At 33.6% G+C, this 16,782-nt stretch overlaps 1 protein-coding gene and 1 long non-coding RNA gene across 5 annotated transcripts in view; one reads left to right on the forward strand and one right to left on the reverse strand.

Annotated features, from left to right (window-relative positions):
• Pik3c2g (phosphatidylinositol-4-phosphate 3-kinase catalytic subunit type 2 gamma) overlaps positions 1–16,782 on the reverse strand; it is a 326,458-nt gene that overhangs the window by 260,150 nt on the left and 49,526 nt on the right. For all 4 annotated transcript variants that reach the window (XR_002395360.2, XM_087213485.1, XM_021259132.2 and 1 more), the window contains exon 5: positions 16,405–16,519. Coding sequence is in view for 3 of the 4 variants with exons in the window: in XM_087213485.1 (XP_087069611.1) it covers positions 16,405–16,519 (115 nt within the window). In the remaining variant the exon portion in view is untranslated. The remainder of the gene's footprint in view (positions 1–16,404; positions 16,520–16,782) is intronic.
• Positions 1–16,782, forward strand: part of LOC147827499 (uncharacterized) — a 51,498-nt gene that overhangs the window by 13,816 nt on the left and 20,900 nt on the right. The gene's annotated exons all lie outside the window — the stretch shown is intronic.

Here is a 16,782-nt window from a genome sequence, read left to right on the forward strand (position 1 = left end):
CTAAGCTAAATCCCCAGCCCTAAAGTTAGTTTTATCCAGCTCTGTCAAACCAGAAGACAGCATGCTTCGGGGAGGTGTAGTTGCTGCTACGATGTTTATATGGGGACCACTGTACGGGGGCATAGAGATATAGTAGAAATGTCATAGGTTTTGTCATAGGCTCTGAAATTCAATATTGTCTTCTTTAGAGTTGACATATTACTATTTACATTAAAGGGTTCACAAGAGATTATACAGTAAAAACCCTTTATATTTTAGGTATTTTTAATGTTATGGTTATAATTTTTCTTTCTTCCTCTCTGTTTTTGTAAATATTTGCCAAGCACAAATTAAATGAGGAGCACAAGAATTATTGTCTTGAAACAAATTGTTTTAAATGAGCTCTAATTTTTCTGAAAATGAAGAACTTTTACTGTATTATCTCCTTTAATTTTTACATCTCTGACTCCTTTTAGTTATTTAAAAAGGTATTATGTTAGTGGATTTTATTCAAAGAATCTTGGTAAAATATACATAGCATTTCAGGAGAAAAATCTACAAAATATTTGGAGTCATAAAATGGTATTTTACTAAATCTGGTGACTACCTGTTTCCAAAACTCAGACAAATAGATATCACTGTGTTAATATATATGAAATACTCTTTAAAATTTTTATTTTGACAATTGTTATTTTTAGTACCTAACCATTATTATTAAGGGGTTATTAATCGCATTACCTTTAGTGTCTAGAACTACACTGTGCAGCACAGTAGTTGCTAGACACATGGTAATGTGGTGAGCCAGTAGATAGTGAGCCAGTAGAGGTGAGTCTGAATTAAGATGGATTTTGAGTGTGAAGCACAATTGGGTTTTGAAGACTCATCACAAAAAATAACATAAAACACCTCAAATTTTATTTTTATTACATATTAAAATAATATGATGGGTATATTGAGTTAAATAAAATATAGTATTAAAATTCATTGTCAATTGTTTTCTTCTCCTTTTTTATTTTTTGTGGTACTAAGGATTAAACCCAAGACTTGCATATTTTAGGTACATTTTGTCACCACAATACTTTTTATTTTGCGATGAAATCTTGATAAATTGCCCAGGCTGCCCTTGAACTTGTTATTGTCCTGCCTCAGCCTCCTGAGTAGCTAGAATTACAGGAACATGCCATCATGCCCAACTTCCTTTTTTATTGTGGTTAATAGAAAATTTAAAACTGGTAGGTAGCCATTGTGGTATTTTTATTGGATTGTATTAATTCAAAAGAAATAAAAAAGAAGCAAGAAAAGGCATTTCAGGCTAGAAATAAGGGTGGTGTGTATAATTTAGTAAGTAAATGGAGTAAGAAAACAAATTTTCACTTTAGGAGTCTAGGTCTCAGAAAGGGTAGAAAGAAAGATTACTAAACCAAGAAAAAGTGATGAAAACCTAGAGATGGACAATGTAGAGGGAAGGGTTTCAGCACTAAGAGAACAGTCCACTACACTAATAGTGTGGGAGTGGAATTATCCCTATCAGGCTGTACACACAGATTTCAGATATGAGTGCTTAGTAGATTTTTATTTTTGGTACCAGGGATGGAACTCAGGACCTCACATTTGTCAGGCAGGCGCTGTGCTGCTGAGCTAAACCCCAGCCCAAGTGCTTACTAGATTTGATTTAGTAGTCATGTATACAATTTCAATTTTTCACTAAGCTGAATCTATGATGCAATCAAAATTTAGGGTTTATTCCAAATATATACTGGTATATCAAGATTTCTCTACATTCATTATTTATTCTTTCAACAAATATTTTATTCCAGTTGTCTGATAGTTACTATTTTAGAAGCTATTATGAGAATGCTTGTCATTCAAGATCAACACTACAAGGCAGAACCCTTGGACAACTATCTCTATTTCCAGTCAGAAATAGCTCATGTTAATTTAAAAGTATTTCCATGACAATATAAAGAGAGATCAATGGCCTTAACACCAACATGATATGCGAGTACTCAGATTTGTCCTGGTGCCAAAATATTAGTGTCCAGTTTATAAATATTGATTTTCATCATCCTAGGCACTCATTTCCAACCCACATTTCTGAGCAGGGCACTTTCTTTGGAATAAGTACATATTTTGGTTTTATAGGATAGAAAGTTTCAAATTTTTTTCATTGTTTGTGTATGAAGAAGTAACAGTTAGATTGTGAAATATTAATGTCATATATTTTTAAAAAACTATTGCCATTTGGCCTTATGAATATTGACAGCCAGGACTGTTGACAGATTTTTAAAACTATTTCCTTAAGAAAATTCAGTAATTAAGCTGAACCTCTAACAAAATATGAGTAGGTCAAAAAATATCAAGCAATTATACAAAATATTAAAATATTAATGATACCATTATTAGAACTATTAGTAGTAGTGCACAGAGTGCATTTTGAATAGTTCCATGTGTGTATGGATGAACTCTCACACACAGGCACATACAGCTTCACTGGGCATTTCCAGTTTGAAACTTCTATGATATTACATCTACCACACTGTTAATTCTGGTAAGATAGCCATTTTGATCAACTAAATAGTCTAGATTCTATCCTCAAAGTGGAATTTAGAGATGACTCACACAGATAATGAGCAGTGGTATGTTGTTTCTGAAAACCAGAAGCCTTCAAATGTATTGTTAGTTTGCTTTCAGGGGAATAATGATTAGGAAAAGTTAAATTCCATGATTTAGAGAGACAGTAACAGGGTATACTCTAAAACTAAGTCTTCTATATTGTGGAAGAGGGTAGTGCTTTTGAACAGAAATGGTTTATGAAGCATAAATTGATACCAATACCTATTTCTCAAGAAGGAATTGGACCAAACAAAAGGAAACCTTTCTATTCAAATTTTCAACTTTTCTTAAGAACTTCCTCAGCCTTTAAAAGACAACTGTTGTCATACTCCTCATTAAAATATGATTATATTCCTTTATACTTGAGTATGCATACATTTTAATTCAAAAATAAAATTAAATTGAATGTATTTAATTGAAAAAAGGTTTTAACCTAGAAGAAATACTTTATATTAATTTTCAATGCCTCTCTACTGAGCTATACAGTCACAACAATTAAGTAATAGCAAAATAATCTATGTAAATGAAGTTAACTAAAATAGAGAGTCCATATGAAAATAACAGTGATGCTGGAGCTCTGTATTCTCTGCAAAAAATATGTACTAAGCTCCAAGGAGCTCTTTTCAGATATAGATGTAAATCTGAAATACAGTCAACTTCCCAGGAGATCAGAAATAGTGATTGCATTCTATCTCAAAGTTTCATTATTTTTCCCACAAAATCTCTAGAGGAGAAACATTCTGTAGCCTTTGCTAACAGAAAACATTCAGGAACTGAGATTAAAATAGCAATTTCAGCCTTATTAAGGTGATACTGGCCACTCTGAAATTATATGTATATATTTCAAAAGTTCTCTAGCTAATCATTTTTTACATTTAAATAAATCAGAGGACTAGGTTATTTAAACTTCAATTGATTCAAAATTGGGAAAGGGATTTAAAAATTAATAGCTTTTAAAATAATTCTTTAACAAAAACAATAGCTGCCTATTGGGTGCCTAGAGATAATGAAATTAAATGATGTACCTACATTTAGTTATGATTTGCCATGTTTTTATCTGTAATATCTTTGTGCTTCTCTTTATCTAGTCTGTTTTTTAATGATGCTTGCATAATTCAGCTCCTTTGAAAACTCAGCGTTATTTCTTACATGTTGCTCCTAATAAACAATATTTATTATCACAGCTCTTTCTTTAGAGAACTGGTCTCAAATGAAAGATACACAAAATGTCCACTCTTGAGTACATTTGTTTTAGTTTGGAGTTATTGAATGAGAACCCAATGTAAGTTTGTACAATATGTTCTTCTTATTGTTGTTAGCTATTTGTTAACGATAGAAACCAGAGTTAATTTTGACATTTCTGGAAAATCACCATGAAGGCAATCTAACTTCAAGAAACCTAAGGTAAATTATTTGAGTAACAACACACTTTCTGAATTGCGTGAGAGATTATGACATGTTCCGTTCCATTTACCCACATGGCCCTGTGATTTTAAAAGTGGAACAGTACTGAAAGTGATGTCCAAACAGTTACAACGGAGTAGACTATAATTTGAAGCCTTAGGCTGTTCTGAGTGTGGTGAACATAATCAAATATTTTAAGTTTGTTAAATGAAATCTTTAATTTCGTTGAGAATAAGAGTCCTCTTTCCTACCCCCGAAATACATACAACCTAGTTTTTACTACTAATGAGTGAAACCTATTAACTTATATGTGCATAACTTGGATTTTTTTCTCACCAGTAATTAGGTTTGATTTTTCCTTTGAGTATAAGGAAATTCCAACTTATGATCAAATGTTTATTGATCAACTGAATACAATTAATTTAGGATTAATTAAACTATTTTTAAATAATGAGTTTTTCTAGAGATTATTTTAAAATTCTAATGAAATGGATTTACTTTTTGGGAGAACCCAGGAGAGAGAAAGGGGACCCTGGATAGATAGCCAGGTCAGTCTAATCAAGGCTAATTTATAAATGTATAACTATTTTGAAGTAATATTTTCAGTCATCATAGGATTTTTTCTTTTACATTATATTTTTAGTTCTCTGACTTCTAACATTCTTTAGCAACTGTGATGTTTTGGGATTAAAAAAAGTGCCTCTCAAAGACTCATGTGTTCACAAGTGGGGCTTTTGGAAGAGACTGGATTATGGTGATGCTAACCTCATCTATGATTTAATCCATGATGACTTATCTGAATGTGCTCTTAGGAAGTGGGGCCTGGTTGGAGGAAGCAGGTCTTGGGGTTGTGGCCTTAGGGACTATATCTGGTGCTTCTCCAGCTCTTTCTGTTAGTTTCCTGGCAGCCATGAAGTGAGCAGCTTCCCTCTCACAGGTGCTTCTGCCATCTTTCTGCATCGGGGCCAGCTTACTGTGGGCTGAGACCTCTGTAACCACGAGCCACAGTAAACATTTCTTCCTTTAAACATTCTTTTCTTGTCAGATATTTTGTCCCAATGATGAAAAGCTGACAAATACAGGACTAGTCGATTTTTTTTTTAAATGAAGGAAATCAGGAATATAAAGTCTGGTCAAACCTGTAAGCAAAAGGCCCAAGTAGAATTTTCAAGTAAGAATATTCAGTTTCGTTTGAGCACTTGTGGTTACCTACTGATAATGTAATCATGATTTATTCAGCAAACACTTTCAAATGCAGTACATTTTCTTGTTTCACACAGCAGCTGATAAAAAGAATTATTTTAAAGTTGAATTTGAAAATAAGACTTCTAGCGAGATTTTAAAGAGAAGAAATTACTCAAATACATAGATCAGGCGTGATAAATATACAGAAAAACCTCCATTTCAAGATATTGTGCTACAGAATAAAGCCTAAAATTATGAACTAGCATTATAAGTCATATATTTACAAAACTATATATAAAAATATGAGACATGGTTGTAAGTCAAGATGAAGGTTCAACAACTGTTATTTACCAAAAGGGAGAAAGATGCTGGAACAATTTAGGAAGTAGTCTTTTTATGATCAAGTTCTTTGCATCAGTGCTTTACCCAAGAGGAAAGAAAAGATGTACTTCCTGTCCTCAAGTCTGCCTGTGGATAAACTGGGTAGATGAGTTAACTAGATGAGATCCTGAGTAATGGAATTATGAAGCATACCCTTCATAGTATTTACACTGGGGGCTAAAGGAGAACACATCAAAAAATTTTAATATTTTCAAATGAACCATATAATTTCTATTCTGTTATTTCTCTAATTTTATTCTGATTCTGACCTGCTGGCTCCATATTCCATACTTTACATTGCTGACAGTTTTTATTAAGCTTCCATGTGCCTACAATAAAATTGATAAAGTTTCTATGCTAATTCTAAAAAATTACCATCTGCTTATAATATTTTCTTTGTAAAGAAGTTTCCACAAAGAATATTGATAGTTAAGGAGACTGTTTTTTATATATTTGAAGTACTTGGTAAATGTAGATGATATCAAGGTGAAAGAGGTCAGAAAATCACATCTTGGAGAAGAGTTACAGACAAAGTAAGTGTCTGGTATTTATAGATACATTTAATAGGGAGAGGCAGATCAAGTGTGTGAGTGTGTGTATGAGTGTGAGTGTGTGCATGTGAGAGGGTGAGAGAGAGGATATTTTAATTGAAAGAAAAAACATGATACTAAATTAAGATGACTGTTAAATGAGTTGAAAAATAATATAGTTGATTTGTGAAAAGGGAAATTTTCATTTTCTAGGAAAGTTATCTTTCATAATTTTACAGTATTTTATGAGCTATAAGCATCTCAATTACTTTGTTGATTCGATTCAATTTTATACATGTTCTATTTTAGACAAGTGGGCAAATATTTTTCTTTTGGAGAGTCTAAATTATGTAGTATTGTGCTACTTTGCAACATGAACTGTGGACCCAAAGCCTAAGCATCATTCAGAAGCCTTGCAAATGCAAATTTCTAGGCCACTCCAGAGCTACTGTATAAGCATCCTTTTCTTTAAACAAGATGTTCAAATGACATGTATAACACATTAAAATTTGAGAACACTGTGTTACAATATCAGTTTATGCATACATACATTACATCATCATATTTATTTACATGTTCCCATTTTTCAGGATTTTATATATTAATTTACTAAGTTTTGTAAAGACAGGAAAATTCAATAAAATAACAAAATACAACTTAGGGAGCACATACAACATAAAGAATGACAAATATACCATTTAGCAAAGCTGTGAAATTAGCATCCTGACTGTAATAGTCACTTTCTGATCACTGGAATGTGAAAGCTAATGCATACAACTTAAGGAAGAGTTTATTTGGCTCATGGTTTCAGAGGGTTCAGTACAAGGCAAGAACATCGTGGTGGAAAAGCTTGACTGAGAAAAGTTGCTTAACCTCCAGCAGCCAGAAAGCAGTGAGAAAAGGGAAACCCGAGGACAAGAATAGGCCCTTCAGGGTCACACCTACAGTGACCCATCTCTTCTGAGGAGGCTTCATCTTCTAATAGCATATTCAACTATGAAGTCATCAATGGATCAATCCACTGTTAAGTACAGGAACCCCATGATCCAGTCACCAGCTCAAACTCCATCACTAAATACATGAGACTTTTGGGGGACATTTTGGATCAAAACCTTAACATTCTTTCCCTGGTTCCCAAAAGGCTCATTCCATATCATTCAAAATGCATTTAGTCCATCTCTATGAGTCACCAAAATCTTAACAATTTCAACATTGCTCAAAAGTTCCAAGTACAAAGTCTTCTCTAAGAGTCAAGGGCATCTCTTAGCTGTGAGTCCCTATTTTTTGGATAAGGGAAAGGTAATTAAGATGAGGGAAAGAGTAAAGAAATTGAAATTAATCGAGAAAAAAATATTTTTTTCATACTAATTCCTAAAATTGACTATAACTATTTTATATCACAGACAGACACTGAGAAAATTTTTAAAAATTAAAAAAGTGAAACACTTCTAACACACAATGGCACAGGGTAAACATTACCACTCCGAAGGGAGGAATGGGACATAGAAAGGAATCAAGACCAAAAACCACCAGGGCAAACATTAATCCTGTAGACGTATGTCTAACACCCATGGCAGGTAGTGCTAAGAGGTGAGCTCCAAAGGGCTTAGGAAACTTGACCCTTATCGCCAGTTGTAGTCCATATGACATCTCTCCTGGACTTGCTATACTCACTGCATTTCTGGGCTCTGGAACTTCCTGGTGTCTCTGCTGGACCTTGGGCTTCATTCTTACAGCCTCATGTACTGTCTCTCTTGGAGACACATTACTTGGTGTCCCAGGCTTTTCTTTGAAATCTGAATGGAAGCCCCCATGACCCCACAACTTTTGTACTCTGCATGCCTATAAAACAAGCTCCAGCAGTAGCCTGGCCTTCTTGAACCATGGCTGCAGTGAGTTCTGAGTGCCTAGGTGGTTAAACTTGAGGAAACAATTTCCTAGGCAGCCTTGAGTGATCAAGGTGCCCTGGAACTCTCTTCTCAAAGTGAGGTTTCTCAAAGGAATTTGCTCTTTCCACCCTTTAGCTTACAGTGGGTGGTGCCTGCCAATTCCTGAGACGTCCTCAAAGTATCTTTCTTTTAGTTCTGGTATAAACTGCTTGGCTTCTTTTTAATTGGTTTCATACTTTTGCCAACCACTCTTCTTTGCCTTCAATGTTATACTACTTCCTTTCTGGCCAACCTGCAAAATTTTCTAAATATTTATCTCAGCTTTTGCTTCTGATTCTCATTGCAAATCTGACTGAAAGCAACCAACAGTATTTATGCCACTGCCTAGAAACTTCCTCCATTATTTCGTCATCTTTAAATTCAACCTTACACAAAGTCTTAGAACATACATGGACAAAATGTGTAGAAGTTCTTTGCCAGAATATAACATATCTGGCCTCTAATCCAGTTTTCATTAGAGGGCATGTTTCCACTTGCTCACCACTCTCTAACTCTCCAAAGAAACACAGGAGGCCATGTTTGATGAAAAGGAAAAGGCTTATTCAAAGCTAGCTCTGAAGAGATTGAGAGGCCTCAGGTTGAGAGTCCTGAGGTGACATCACCTCACTGTATCCAGGTGTTCAGGTGTCTTTCATAGTAAGGGGGAGAGGGGAATAAGACTACAGTAAGACAGAAGACAACTCCAGATCTGCTTCATCTTTTTGGTCCTTTTCCTCGCCCTTCCTTCCCTGTAGAAACCAAACTGGACCTCAGCCTCCTGGTACCAGCATCTGGATATTATGTTTGTTCATCTGGGCTGAGGGGAGGAGGGGATGGGGGTCTATGCCCTATGCATGAGAAAGGTAGGAGAAGCCACTTGTTCCCAAAGAAAAAATTTCTATTCATTTTTGTCCTGCTGGCTAAAATTCTTCATGAGCCTGGCTTTTACAGTCTGCATTTCTATCAGCCTCCTGGTTTTCTGAGCACCTGTCAGAATTACCCATAAACCTCAGTTTACAATATTCTAAGGCTTCTCTAGGCAGCATCTCCAAACCTTTTCAAATTCCCCCCCCCCCCAAAACCAGTTCCAATGGCTTTGGAACCATATGGTCAGGTATACCCACAGCAACTGTCCCTCTACCTGCACAACTTTCCATATTAATCATTTTCACCTCACTGGGACCAAATACTGGCACATACAATTTAAAGGAGATGAGGTTAATTTCTTTCTCAGTTTTAGCAGGTTCAGTTGATGGGGTGTGACTTCATGGCAGGAGGGCCTGATGGGGGAAAACTGCTTATCCCATGGCAACTAGGAAGCAGAGTGAGAATAAGGGGCCAGGACAAGAATACACCCTTCCAGGTCATACCCACAGGGACCCACCTCCAACAGCACATTCAGCTACAAACTTATCAGTGGATAAAGGATAATGTTTCCATGATTCAGTCACCTGCTGAGAGCACCATCTCTAAACACAAGACTTTGGGGGATATTTTGAATCCAAATCATAGCACTGACCAATGGTCTTTTAACTGTGATAGAAAGACACACCAGCCCAAAATATAGCATCTTGGCATTTGTGAAAACGGCAGTAGGAAAACCACTTTTGTCTTTACCTCATTCTTTTCCCATGACATAAGTCATGTAATCTTCATTCCAGAAGTGGCATCCTGTACCCCATGGAAAGAAGCATCCTTATCCCTTAAAGAGACAGACCCAAGAAGATTCTCAACAAACAGGCCTCACTCCATCCATCCCCTTTGTTTGTCATCCCGAGCTCATGTTCTCCTTGTCAATTCCTATGACCATCTTCATTCACCCTGGACATAAACACACACAGGGCTGCCTGCTTCATTTCTGAAGGATCCCATGTCTTGTAAAACTTATGTCAAATAAATTTGTGGGCTTTTGTCTTGCTAAGTTGTTTTTTGGTACAAGTACCTCAGTCTAGACCTAAAACAGGCAAAGAAAGAAATTGGTTCTCCCATGCATCTACCTCCTGAAAACTTGATTGGTTCATCAATACCTGCTGTGACTATTTTAACAGAAAGATATACTATCTGGAAATAATGAAGTAGCTTAAATGTTAAGGATTCATTTATCTTTTAAATAATCCAAAATAGATAAAATACTGCAAAAGCAGCAACTAAAGATAATTTGTCTCTATTTTTATAAAACAGAATAGATTAAGAAGCATAGCTCTGATATTAGAATGAGAGCTTAAAATGAAAAAAAAATCATTTTACATCATTCTACAAAAATAACAGCGGTATTTTTTTGAAAATACTATTTTTACTCTTAGTTCGTTATGTTATTACAACCATATAATGTCTTCAGTTTTTTAGACCTACACATCACAGAAGCTCAAAGAAATCTTCACATGATACAAAGACTTAAGAGCCTTAATAAATTTTTATGTTGGAATTAAAGATGACTAAAATGTAATCCTATAGCACACTTTTAAAATTGGGAAAATATCTTTTAAAAAATCATATTTTTAAGACATAAAAAAATTGAGGTCAAAAGAAGTTGACTTAGTTTACCAAAATAAAATACAGAGAGTAATGTAACTCACAGTGGACAATTTTGTTTTACTGTTACTTATTTGCTTAAACAGCCTCAAAATTTCAAAAAAGGAAATTGATTTATATAAACAGTAATTTTCAAATGGCATTTAAAGGGTACCTTCAGTGACTATAATTTGGCTTTATTATAGTCAAATCATATTTAAATATTTCCTGATGAGTATTTAAATTATTTTTTAAAATATATAAGAATACAAGTGTTCTCTAAGTAATGGTTTCTGCTTTCTTATTTTGAACCTAAATTCTGTATGTTAAATTATAAACTCATGACGGGCAGGAATGTAGCTCAGTGGTTCTGGCGCCTGCCTTGCAAGTACAAGATCCCTAGTTCAATCCCCGGTACCAGAAAATAAATAAATAAAATTATAAACTCATGTTCAGTGCACAAATATGTGATCATTATGCATAATGATAATACTTATCCTCGTAATTTTTTGTTGTCAAGCGAGTCCTTACCATGTAGGAATCTTTATTATGAAATGGAAAGATAATGGAGCCAAAGAAACCTGGACTATCTTGAATTTTCTGCTTCCTTAGGTTATGACTTTTAACAAGTCATTATTCTTACCCTCAGTTTTCTCATCTGTATAAGGGAAATAGTAATGCTTTTCTTTTATGAGACTCAATATTATTACAATGTGAAAATTATAGCTGTAAGACATGTTTGTCTTCACACACAGTGAAGTGGGTTTTTCTCTTTATTTTTACTGTTATTATTATTTACATTTCCATTACATTTCCTTCAGCTTTGCTGATTTCACTGGAGCACCAGTTCTCCAAAAGAATAATTACATTTGTGATTATTTAAGTTAAAAATTCATATTAATTTGAACTGTTTCCTCATTGAGAAGGAAAATTCCTTTGTCAGAGCACTGTGAACCTTTTCATCTGACTTCTGAATCCCATCCCTCTCACCTGGCATCTGTCTCATGAATGACCTAGTTTATGTCTCTAATCTTTTCCTTTCAATTGGCACTTTTCCTTCAGTTTCTGAACATTTTCAAATCTCCCTTATTCACAATCCCCAAATCTCCAGAACAATTTCTCTCAGCATCTAAAACTTCATCTTTTTCCTGGCTTTTACAACCCCTATTATTTCTGAGAGAATGGTCTTCATGTGGCTTTTCATTAATCACCTTCTACTCTCCTTAGCTCATTGCAATTTTGCTTTTTTCTCTGCCACTGTACTTTTACTTGTATCACCAAAGAACTTCCTAATTATCAAATATAATTGTGATTTTTCAGTTTTCACCTACTATGTATTTTCAGCATTTGATAGTATATCACTTGGTGTTCAAAAGTTTAAAAACTTTCTTTTTCCTTGTTGGGAAAGAAACATTTTCCATCACGTCTTGTCATTTTCAATTGCTTTTTCTCATTTTTTCCTGATCCTTTTTCTATACTAGCTTTTAAATATCAATATTCTGTTTTGTCACTTTATCTGTGTGATCTTTCTTTTAAAAATCAATGATTGCCATAGAATAATAGGTCTTAAGTGTTCCTACCACCACCACCCAAAATATGCATGAGAGATTGGCTATGCTAATCTGATTTAGCCATGCCACAATGTACACATATTTCAAAGCATTACATTACATATAAGTATATACAGCTTATATTAGCCAATTTAAAAATTAATTTAAAATGGTTCCTAACCAACGCTACTATTCCGAAAATCTGATTTACTTTCTCAATATTGGATGCCCTTCAACACTCAAAATGTCCCAAATTTAATTGCTATGAATATGCAAAATTTGTTTTTCTCAAATCCATTTAGTTGTTGACTTCAACATCAACTTCTGCCTCTCAAAAAATTCCATACTTTCAGTCACCAAATGCCATTAATTCCATCATTTTTATTCCCCTAGGATTTCATGCCTCCCATGTAGCCTGCTTTAGGTCTTCCCTGTCAATGTGTCCTACACTCAGGAATAGCCTCCTAACTACTTTCTAATTCTAAATTGCTATTCACATTGTCATTTAAATGCTATTTTCACTAGAGATAATTTAGTTAATGTCCTAATAACAAAAATTCATGCATATTGTAGAAATTTTATAAATAAAAGAATAAATGCAATAAAAAAGTAGTTCTTTCCAAGGTGCATCTAGTCTAATATTTTAGTGTATACAATTGAATTTTTCATGTAAAATATTTTTAAATAAAATTAGTATCTTTAGAGATAGTTTGAAATCTTTTTTTACCTTTACAAAGTACAATACATGTTTTATATCAAGATATATTTACAAATAATTTGTAAAGTTTATGTCATGTTTTATTAAAGTATCCTTCTTAATATATATTACAATTAGTTTGGAATATTACCAGAGATGTAGCTCTTTTCTCAGTTTACCCTTTTACCACTAGACATCATGCTATACCAGATACTTGTAAATCTAAATCTTTCTGTGTAATTTTTTAAGAAAAGTTCCCAGAAGTAGAATTACTAAAACTGACATCATAGATATTATAAAGGCTTTTGCTACACGTCTGACAAAATTCCCTCTAGTGAGTGCTATATCAATTTATATTCCCAGTAGTTGTTTGGATTATGTCCATTTTTTTCTACTAAATTTCATCATAAATAACAGTTTGATTAGCAAAAATGACATCTCATTGTTTTAATTGCATGTTTGCTTTTAGGTTAAACTCTAAATACTTCTTTTCCATTTGAGTTACTATTCATATTCTTTTTTTGTTTTTTTGTTTTTGGTACTGGGGATTGAATTCAGGACCTTGCGCTTACGAGGCAGGCAGCAGAACCACTGAGCGAAATCCCCAGCCCATTATTCGCATTCTTGAGTGATATTTTTTTCTGTTGATAATTATCTTTGAAAACCAAATTTTAAGTATATTTTATTTATTCTAAAGCTAATAAAATTTTATCACGTGTTACTGATTTCTTTCCTTAGTATTTATCTTTAAATACAAGTTGATCATTGACTTTTCTTTGTACCATTTTCTTATTCTGACCTATAATCTCTCCCTTTGATTTAAAGGATACTACTCTCACAATAGGGCATTATAATAACAGATTATTTGGCAAGGAAGAAGGCAGGATTATACATAAGTCATCTGTGTATCCTCTTCAGTTGAGCAAACATTTTTCACATACGTGGTACCCACAGGTTTTGAATTGGACTATTCTGATTCCTATCCCTCCACTTTCATTAACACCTGCAAAACTGTGCACATTTTCACCCAGTGCTCCAGCATGTGGAGCTACTTGCTATGTCCTATATATTACTCAAGCACTTTTGGACAATGTTGTTTCTTGTATAGGTAGGGGATCAAGAGATGGAGGGAAAAGGGAGTGGAGGGAAAGGGAATGCACAAAGGAATGAAGGTGGGGTATGCACATTTACCAACTCCCTGCAAGGAAGGTCAACATCATGTACTACATATAACAGCAACAAACTATTCGAGGCTGTCTGGCTATCAGGGTAGTTAAATCTCATTTGGAATTCAAGTTGGCTCAAGGTAACCTTGAAGCCTCAAGTTTCCCAGTCTCTAAAACAGAAGTTATGATATGTATCGAATGCGTGTGTTAGGAGATTTAGATTCTACCCAATATGATGTAAGCAGACAGTTAGTGCTTAATAAATGGCAATTACTATCATTATTATCACTGCAACCTTAGCTAAGAACTTCATGGAGAGATATCCAACTCTTCAATATATATTTTTAGAAAAATTATGTAGCAATAAATTGAAAATGAAATCTGAATGACTAACATATATAATTCTTTAGATATTAAATAGAGGAATATTATTCCGCTTATTAAAATAAAGCATATTGATTCATATAAGCTTTTACTCTTAGTGAGAAATTCCTCATATACACAAATTCTTCAATTCCTATTAGGGAATTAATGACTATAATTAACCTATATTAATACTCATCAAATTTCTGAGCTTAATAAAGCTCAGTTAAATGAAGTTGTAATAGAATTAAGTGATGATTAAAACATTTTTTAAAATCTACATTATACTTCACAGAGATCATATAAGAAACAAGAGTAAGATGATGATCTGTACATTTTTAATCAAATTAAATTAAGCTATTTATGGATGACTTACCCATTTAAAACCAAGATCCACTGTAAGATCTCACTATATTATACTATTCTAAATTTCTATCTTCTTAATTAATATTTCTTTCTGGATGAAATTTCTTACTGCTAAAACTTAGTGCAAGTATTTGACAATGTTTCTCCTTATTTGGATCTAATGTGTTGTCATCAACCAAAGTCCAGTTGGGAGATTACACATCTGAAAGATGAGTTTTAATGAATAATCAGTATAAGAGTAAATTTACTTAAATATTTTTCCCTTGCTCTTCAAAATTTTATGTTGGGGGAAGGTAGCAACCTAGTCATTGAGTATGTTAATGGGCTCAAATGTACACAGAAAAAGAAGGATATCTTTAAGCTGAGAGCAAAAAAACTCTGAGATTTCATATAAATATATATCATTCTTTTAAAAAAAATTTTTGGTGCCAGGGATCGAACTTGGGTCCTTGAGCTTGCACAGCAGGTGACGAAATCACTGAGCTAAATCCCCGAATATATCATTCTTTTTTATAACTGGTAATACAAGAAGAAAAATAATCTTTAAAGTCATTCACAGCTAACATTACACAATAAGAAACTAGGTTTGCTGTTTAAAATATCATTATATTCACCAAATTTCCCACAGATATTTCCAAGCATATTTACGGGAAAATAATGACAATGACACTTGGAATCTCAAAAAAATATGTTTTTACTTCCAAGAGACTGTGGTCAATCTTTAGATATTTGTAAAAGTGCAAAGGAGAAATATAAATGCCAATTCACTTTACTGAACATTTTTTGAATTTAATATTTTACTCTTCAGAATATAACTATGAAATATCAACAGAAGAATATTTATTTTCTGAAGGTTGTATTTTATTTATGTGGCTTGATTCTCTGGAATTTCAGGCAAATACTTTATTGTGGCAAGCTAAAAAATGAATTTTCTATCAACTAAGTATTTTTTTTTTTTTTTTTTGGTACTGGGGATCGAACTCAGGTCCTTGTGCTTGTGTAGCAGGCAGAGAAACCACTGAGCTAAATCCCCGGCCCTCAGCTAAGTATTTGAAGTTGATACTCATGAAAACAGATTTTTAAAATTGTTTCATTGAATTGCTTAAAGAAATAAAATAGATGTTTTATCATTTATTATTTTATAAAAATATTAACATGTTTTAAACTTGTATAATTTTTTAAAATTAGCATTTAATTGGCATTTTAATATGTGAAACCAAAAAGTTACTTATATTAAACAATTCACTTTCTTAACTGTGATTTATCCTAGTAAATTTTATTATGAGGTGAGTGACCTGGTTTGCCTATCCATATTGATTTTAGAACTGATACTGTCCCATTTCGGGAGCCCTCTCCATGCCGGGTAAACGGAGATAGTTAGCACCCTTGTCACAGGTTGCTTAAATACTTATTGCCATAAATGCACATAGTACAAAAAAAAAAAAACACCAGGAAGACTACTCAAATGATGGTCAAATTCATCACAAAGGGAGTAAAGTAGATTTTACTAAATGTAACTTATAAAAATATAATATTGAGGGCTTGGGATGTAGCTCAGTGATAGAGCCTTTTTCTAGCGTGGACAAGACCCTGACTTTGAGTTCCTGTATTCTCCCACCTCCCCAGAAGAGTAAGGGAATGTGTTTCTGTAAAGACTGTTAAAAAAAATCTTGCTACTTAACACTGACAGATTCTAAAAATGATCAAAAATTACCTTAATAAGATACTTACATCTGTAAAAATTCTTCAGAGCCACATACACTGAGAAGATGATCTTTGGGACAGAGCTGGTCACTTGTACATAGGTGTAGAATTTCTGCAATTAAGTCTTTGACAAGATAATCCCCTGAAAACAAACATGAATAATAAAAGGGCTTATCCAACACTGGGTGGGAAACTTTCTAAGCACAAAGAATGATAAGCACATTGTGAAGTGTTGTAACTGTCTAGCTCCTTCAAAGGGGATTAAAATGAGAGACACCACATATATTAGTCTGGTTAGAGTTCAAGATACTTTTGAAAAATGTCATTTGGAATTCTTTTGGTTAGTTCTGTTTCCATAAAATATAATAAAGCTAGGTATTGTGTTCCTCATGTTCAAACCCTTTG

This window comes from Heterocephalus glaber, unplaced genomic scaffold (genome assembly GCF_053883595.1).
Source record: "Heterocephalus glaber isolate CG9 unplaced genomic scaffold, H.glaber_assembly_v1.0 deba00001444, whole genome shotgun sequence".
Lineage (NCBI taxonomy): Eukaryota > Metazoa > Chordata > Mammalia > Rodentia > Bathyergidae > Heterocephalus > Heterocephalus glaber.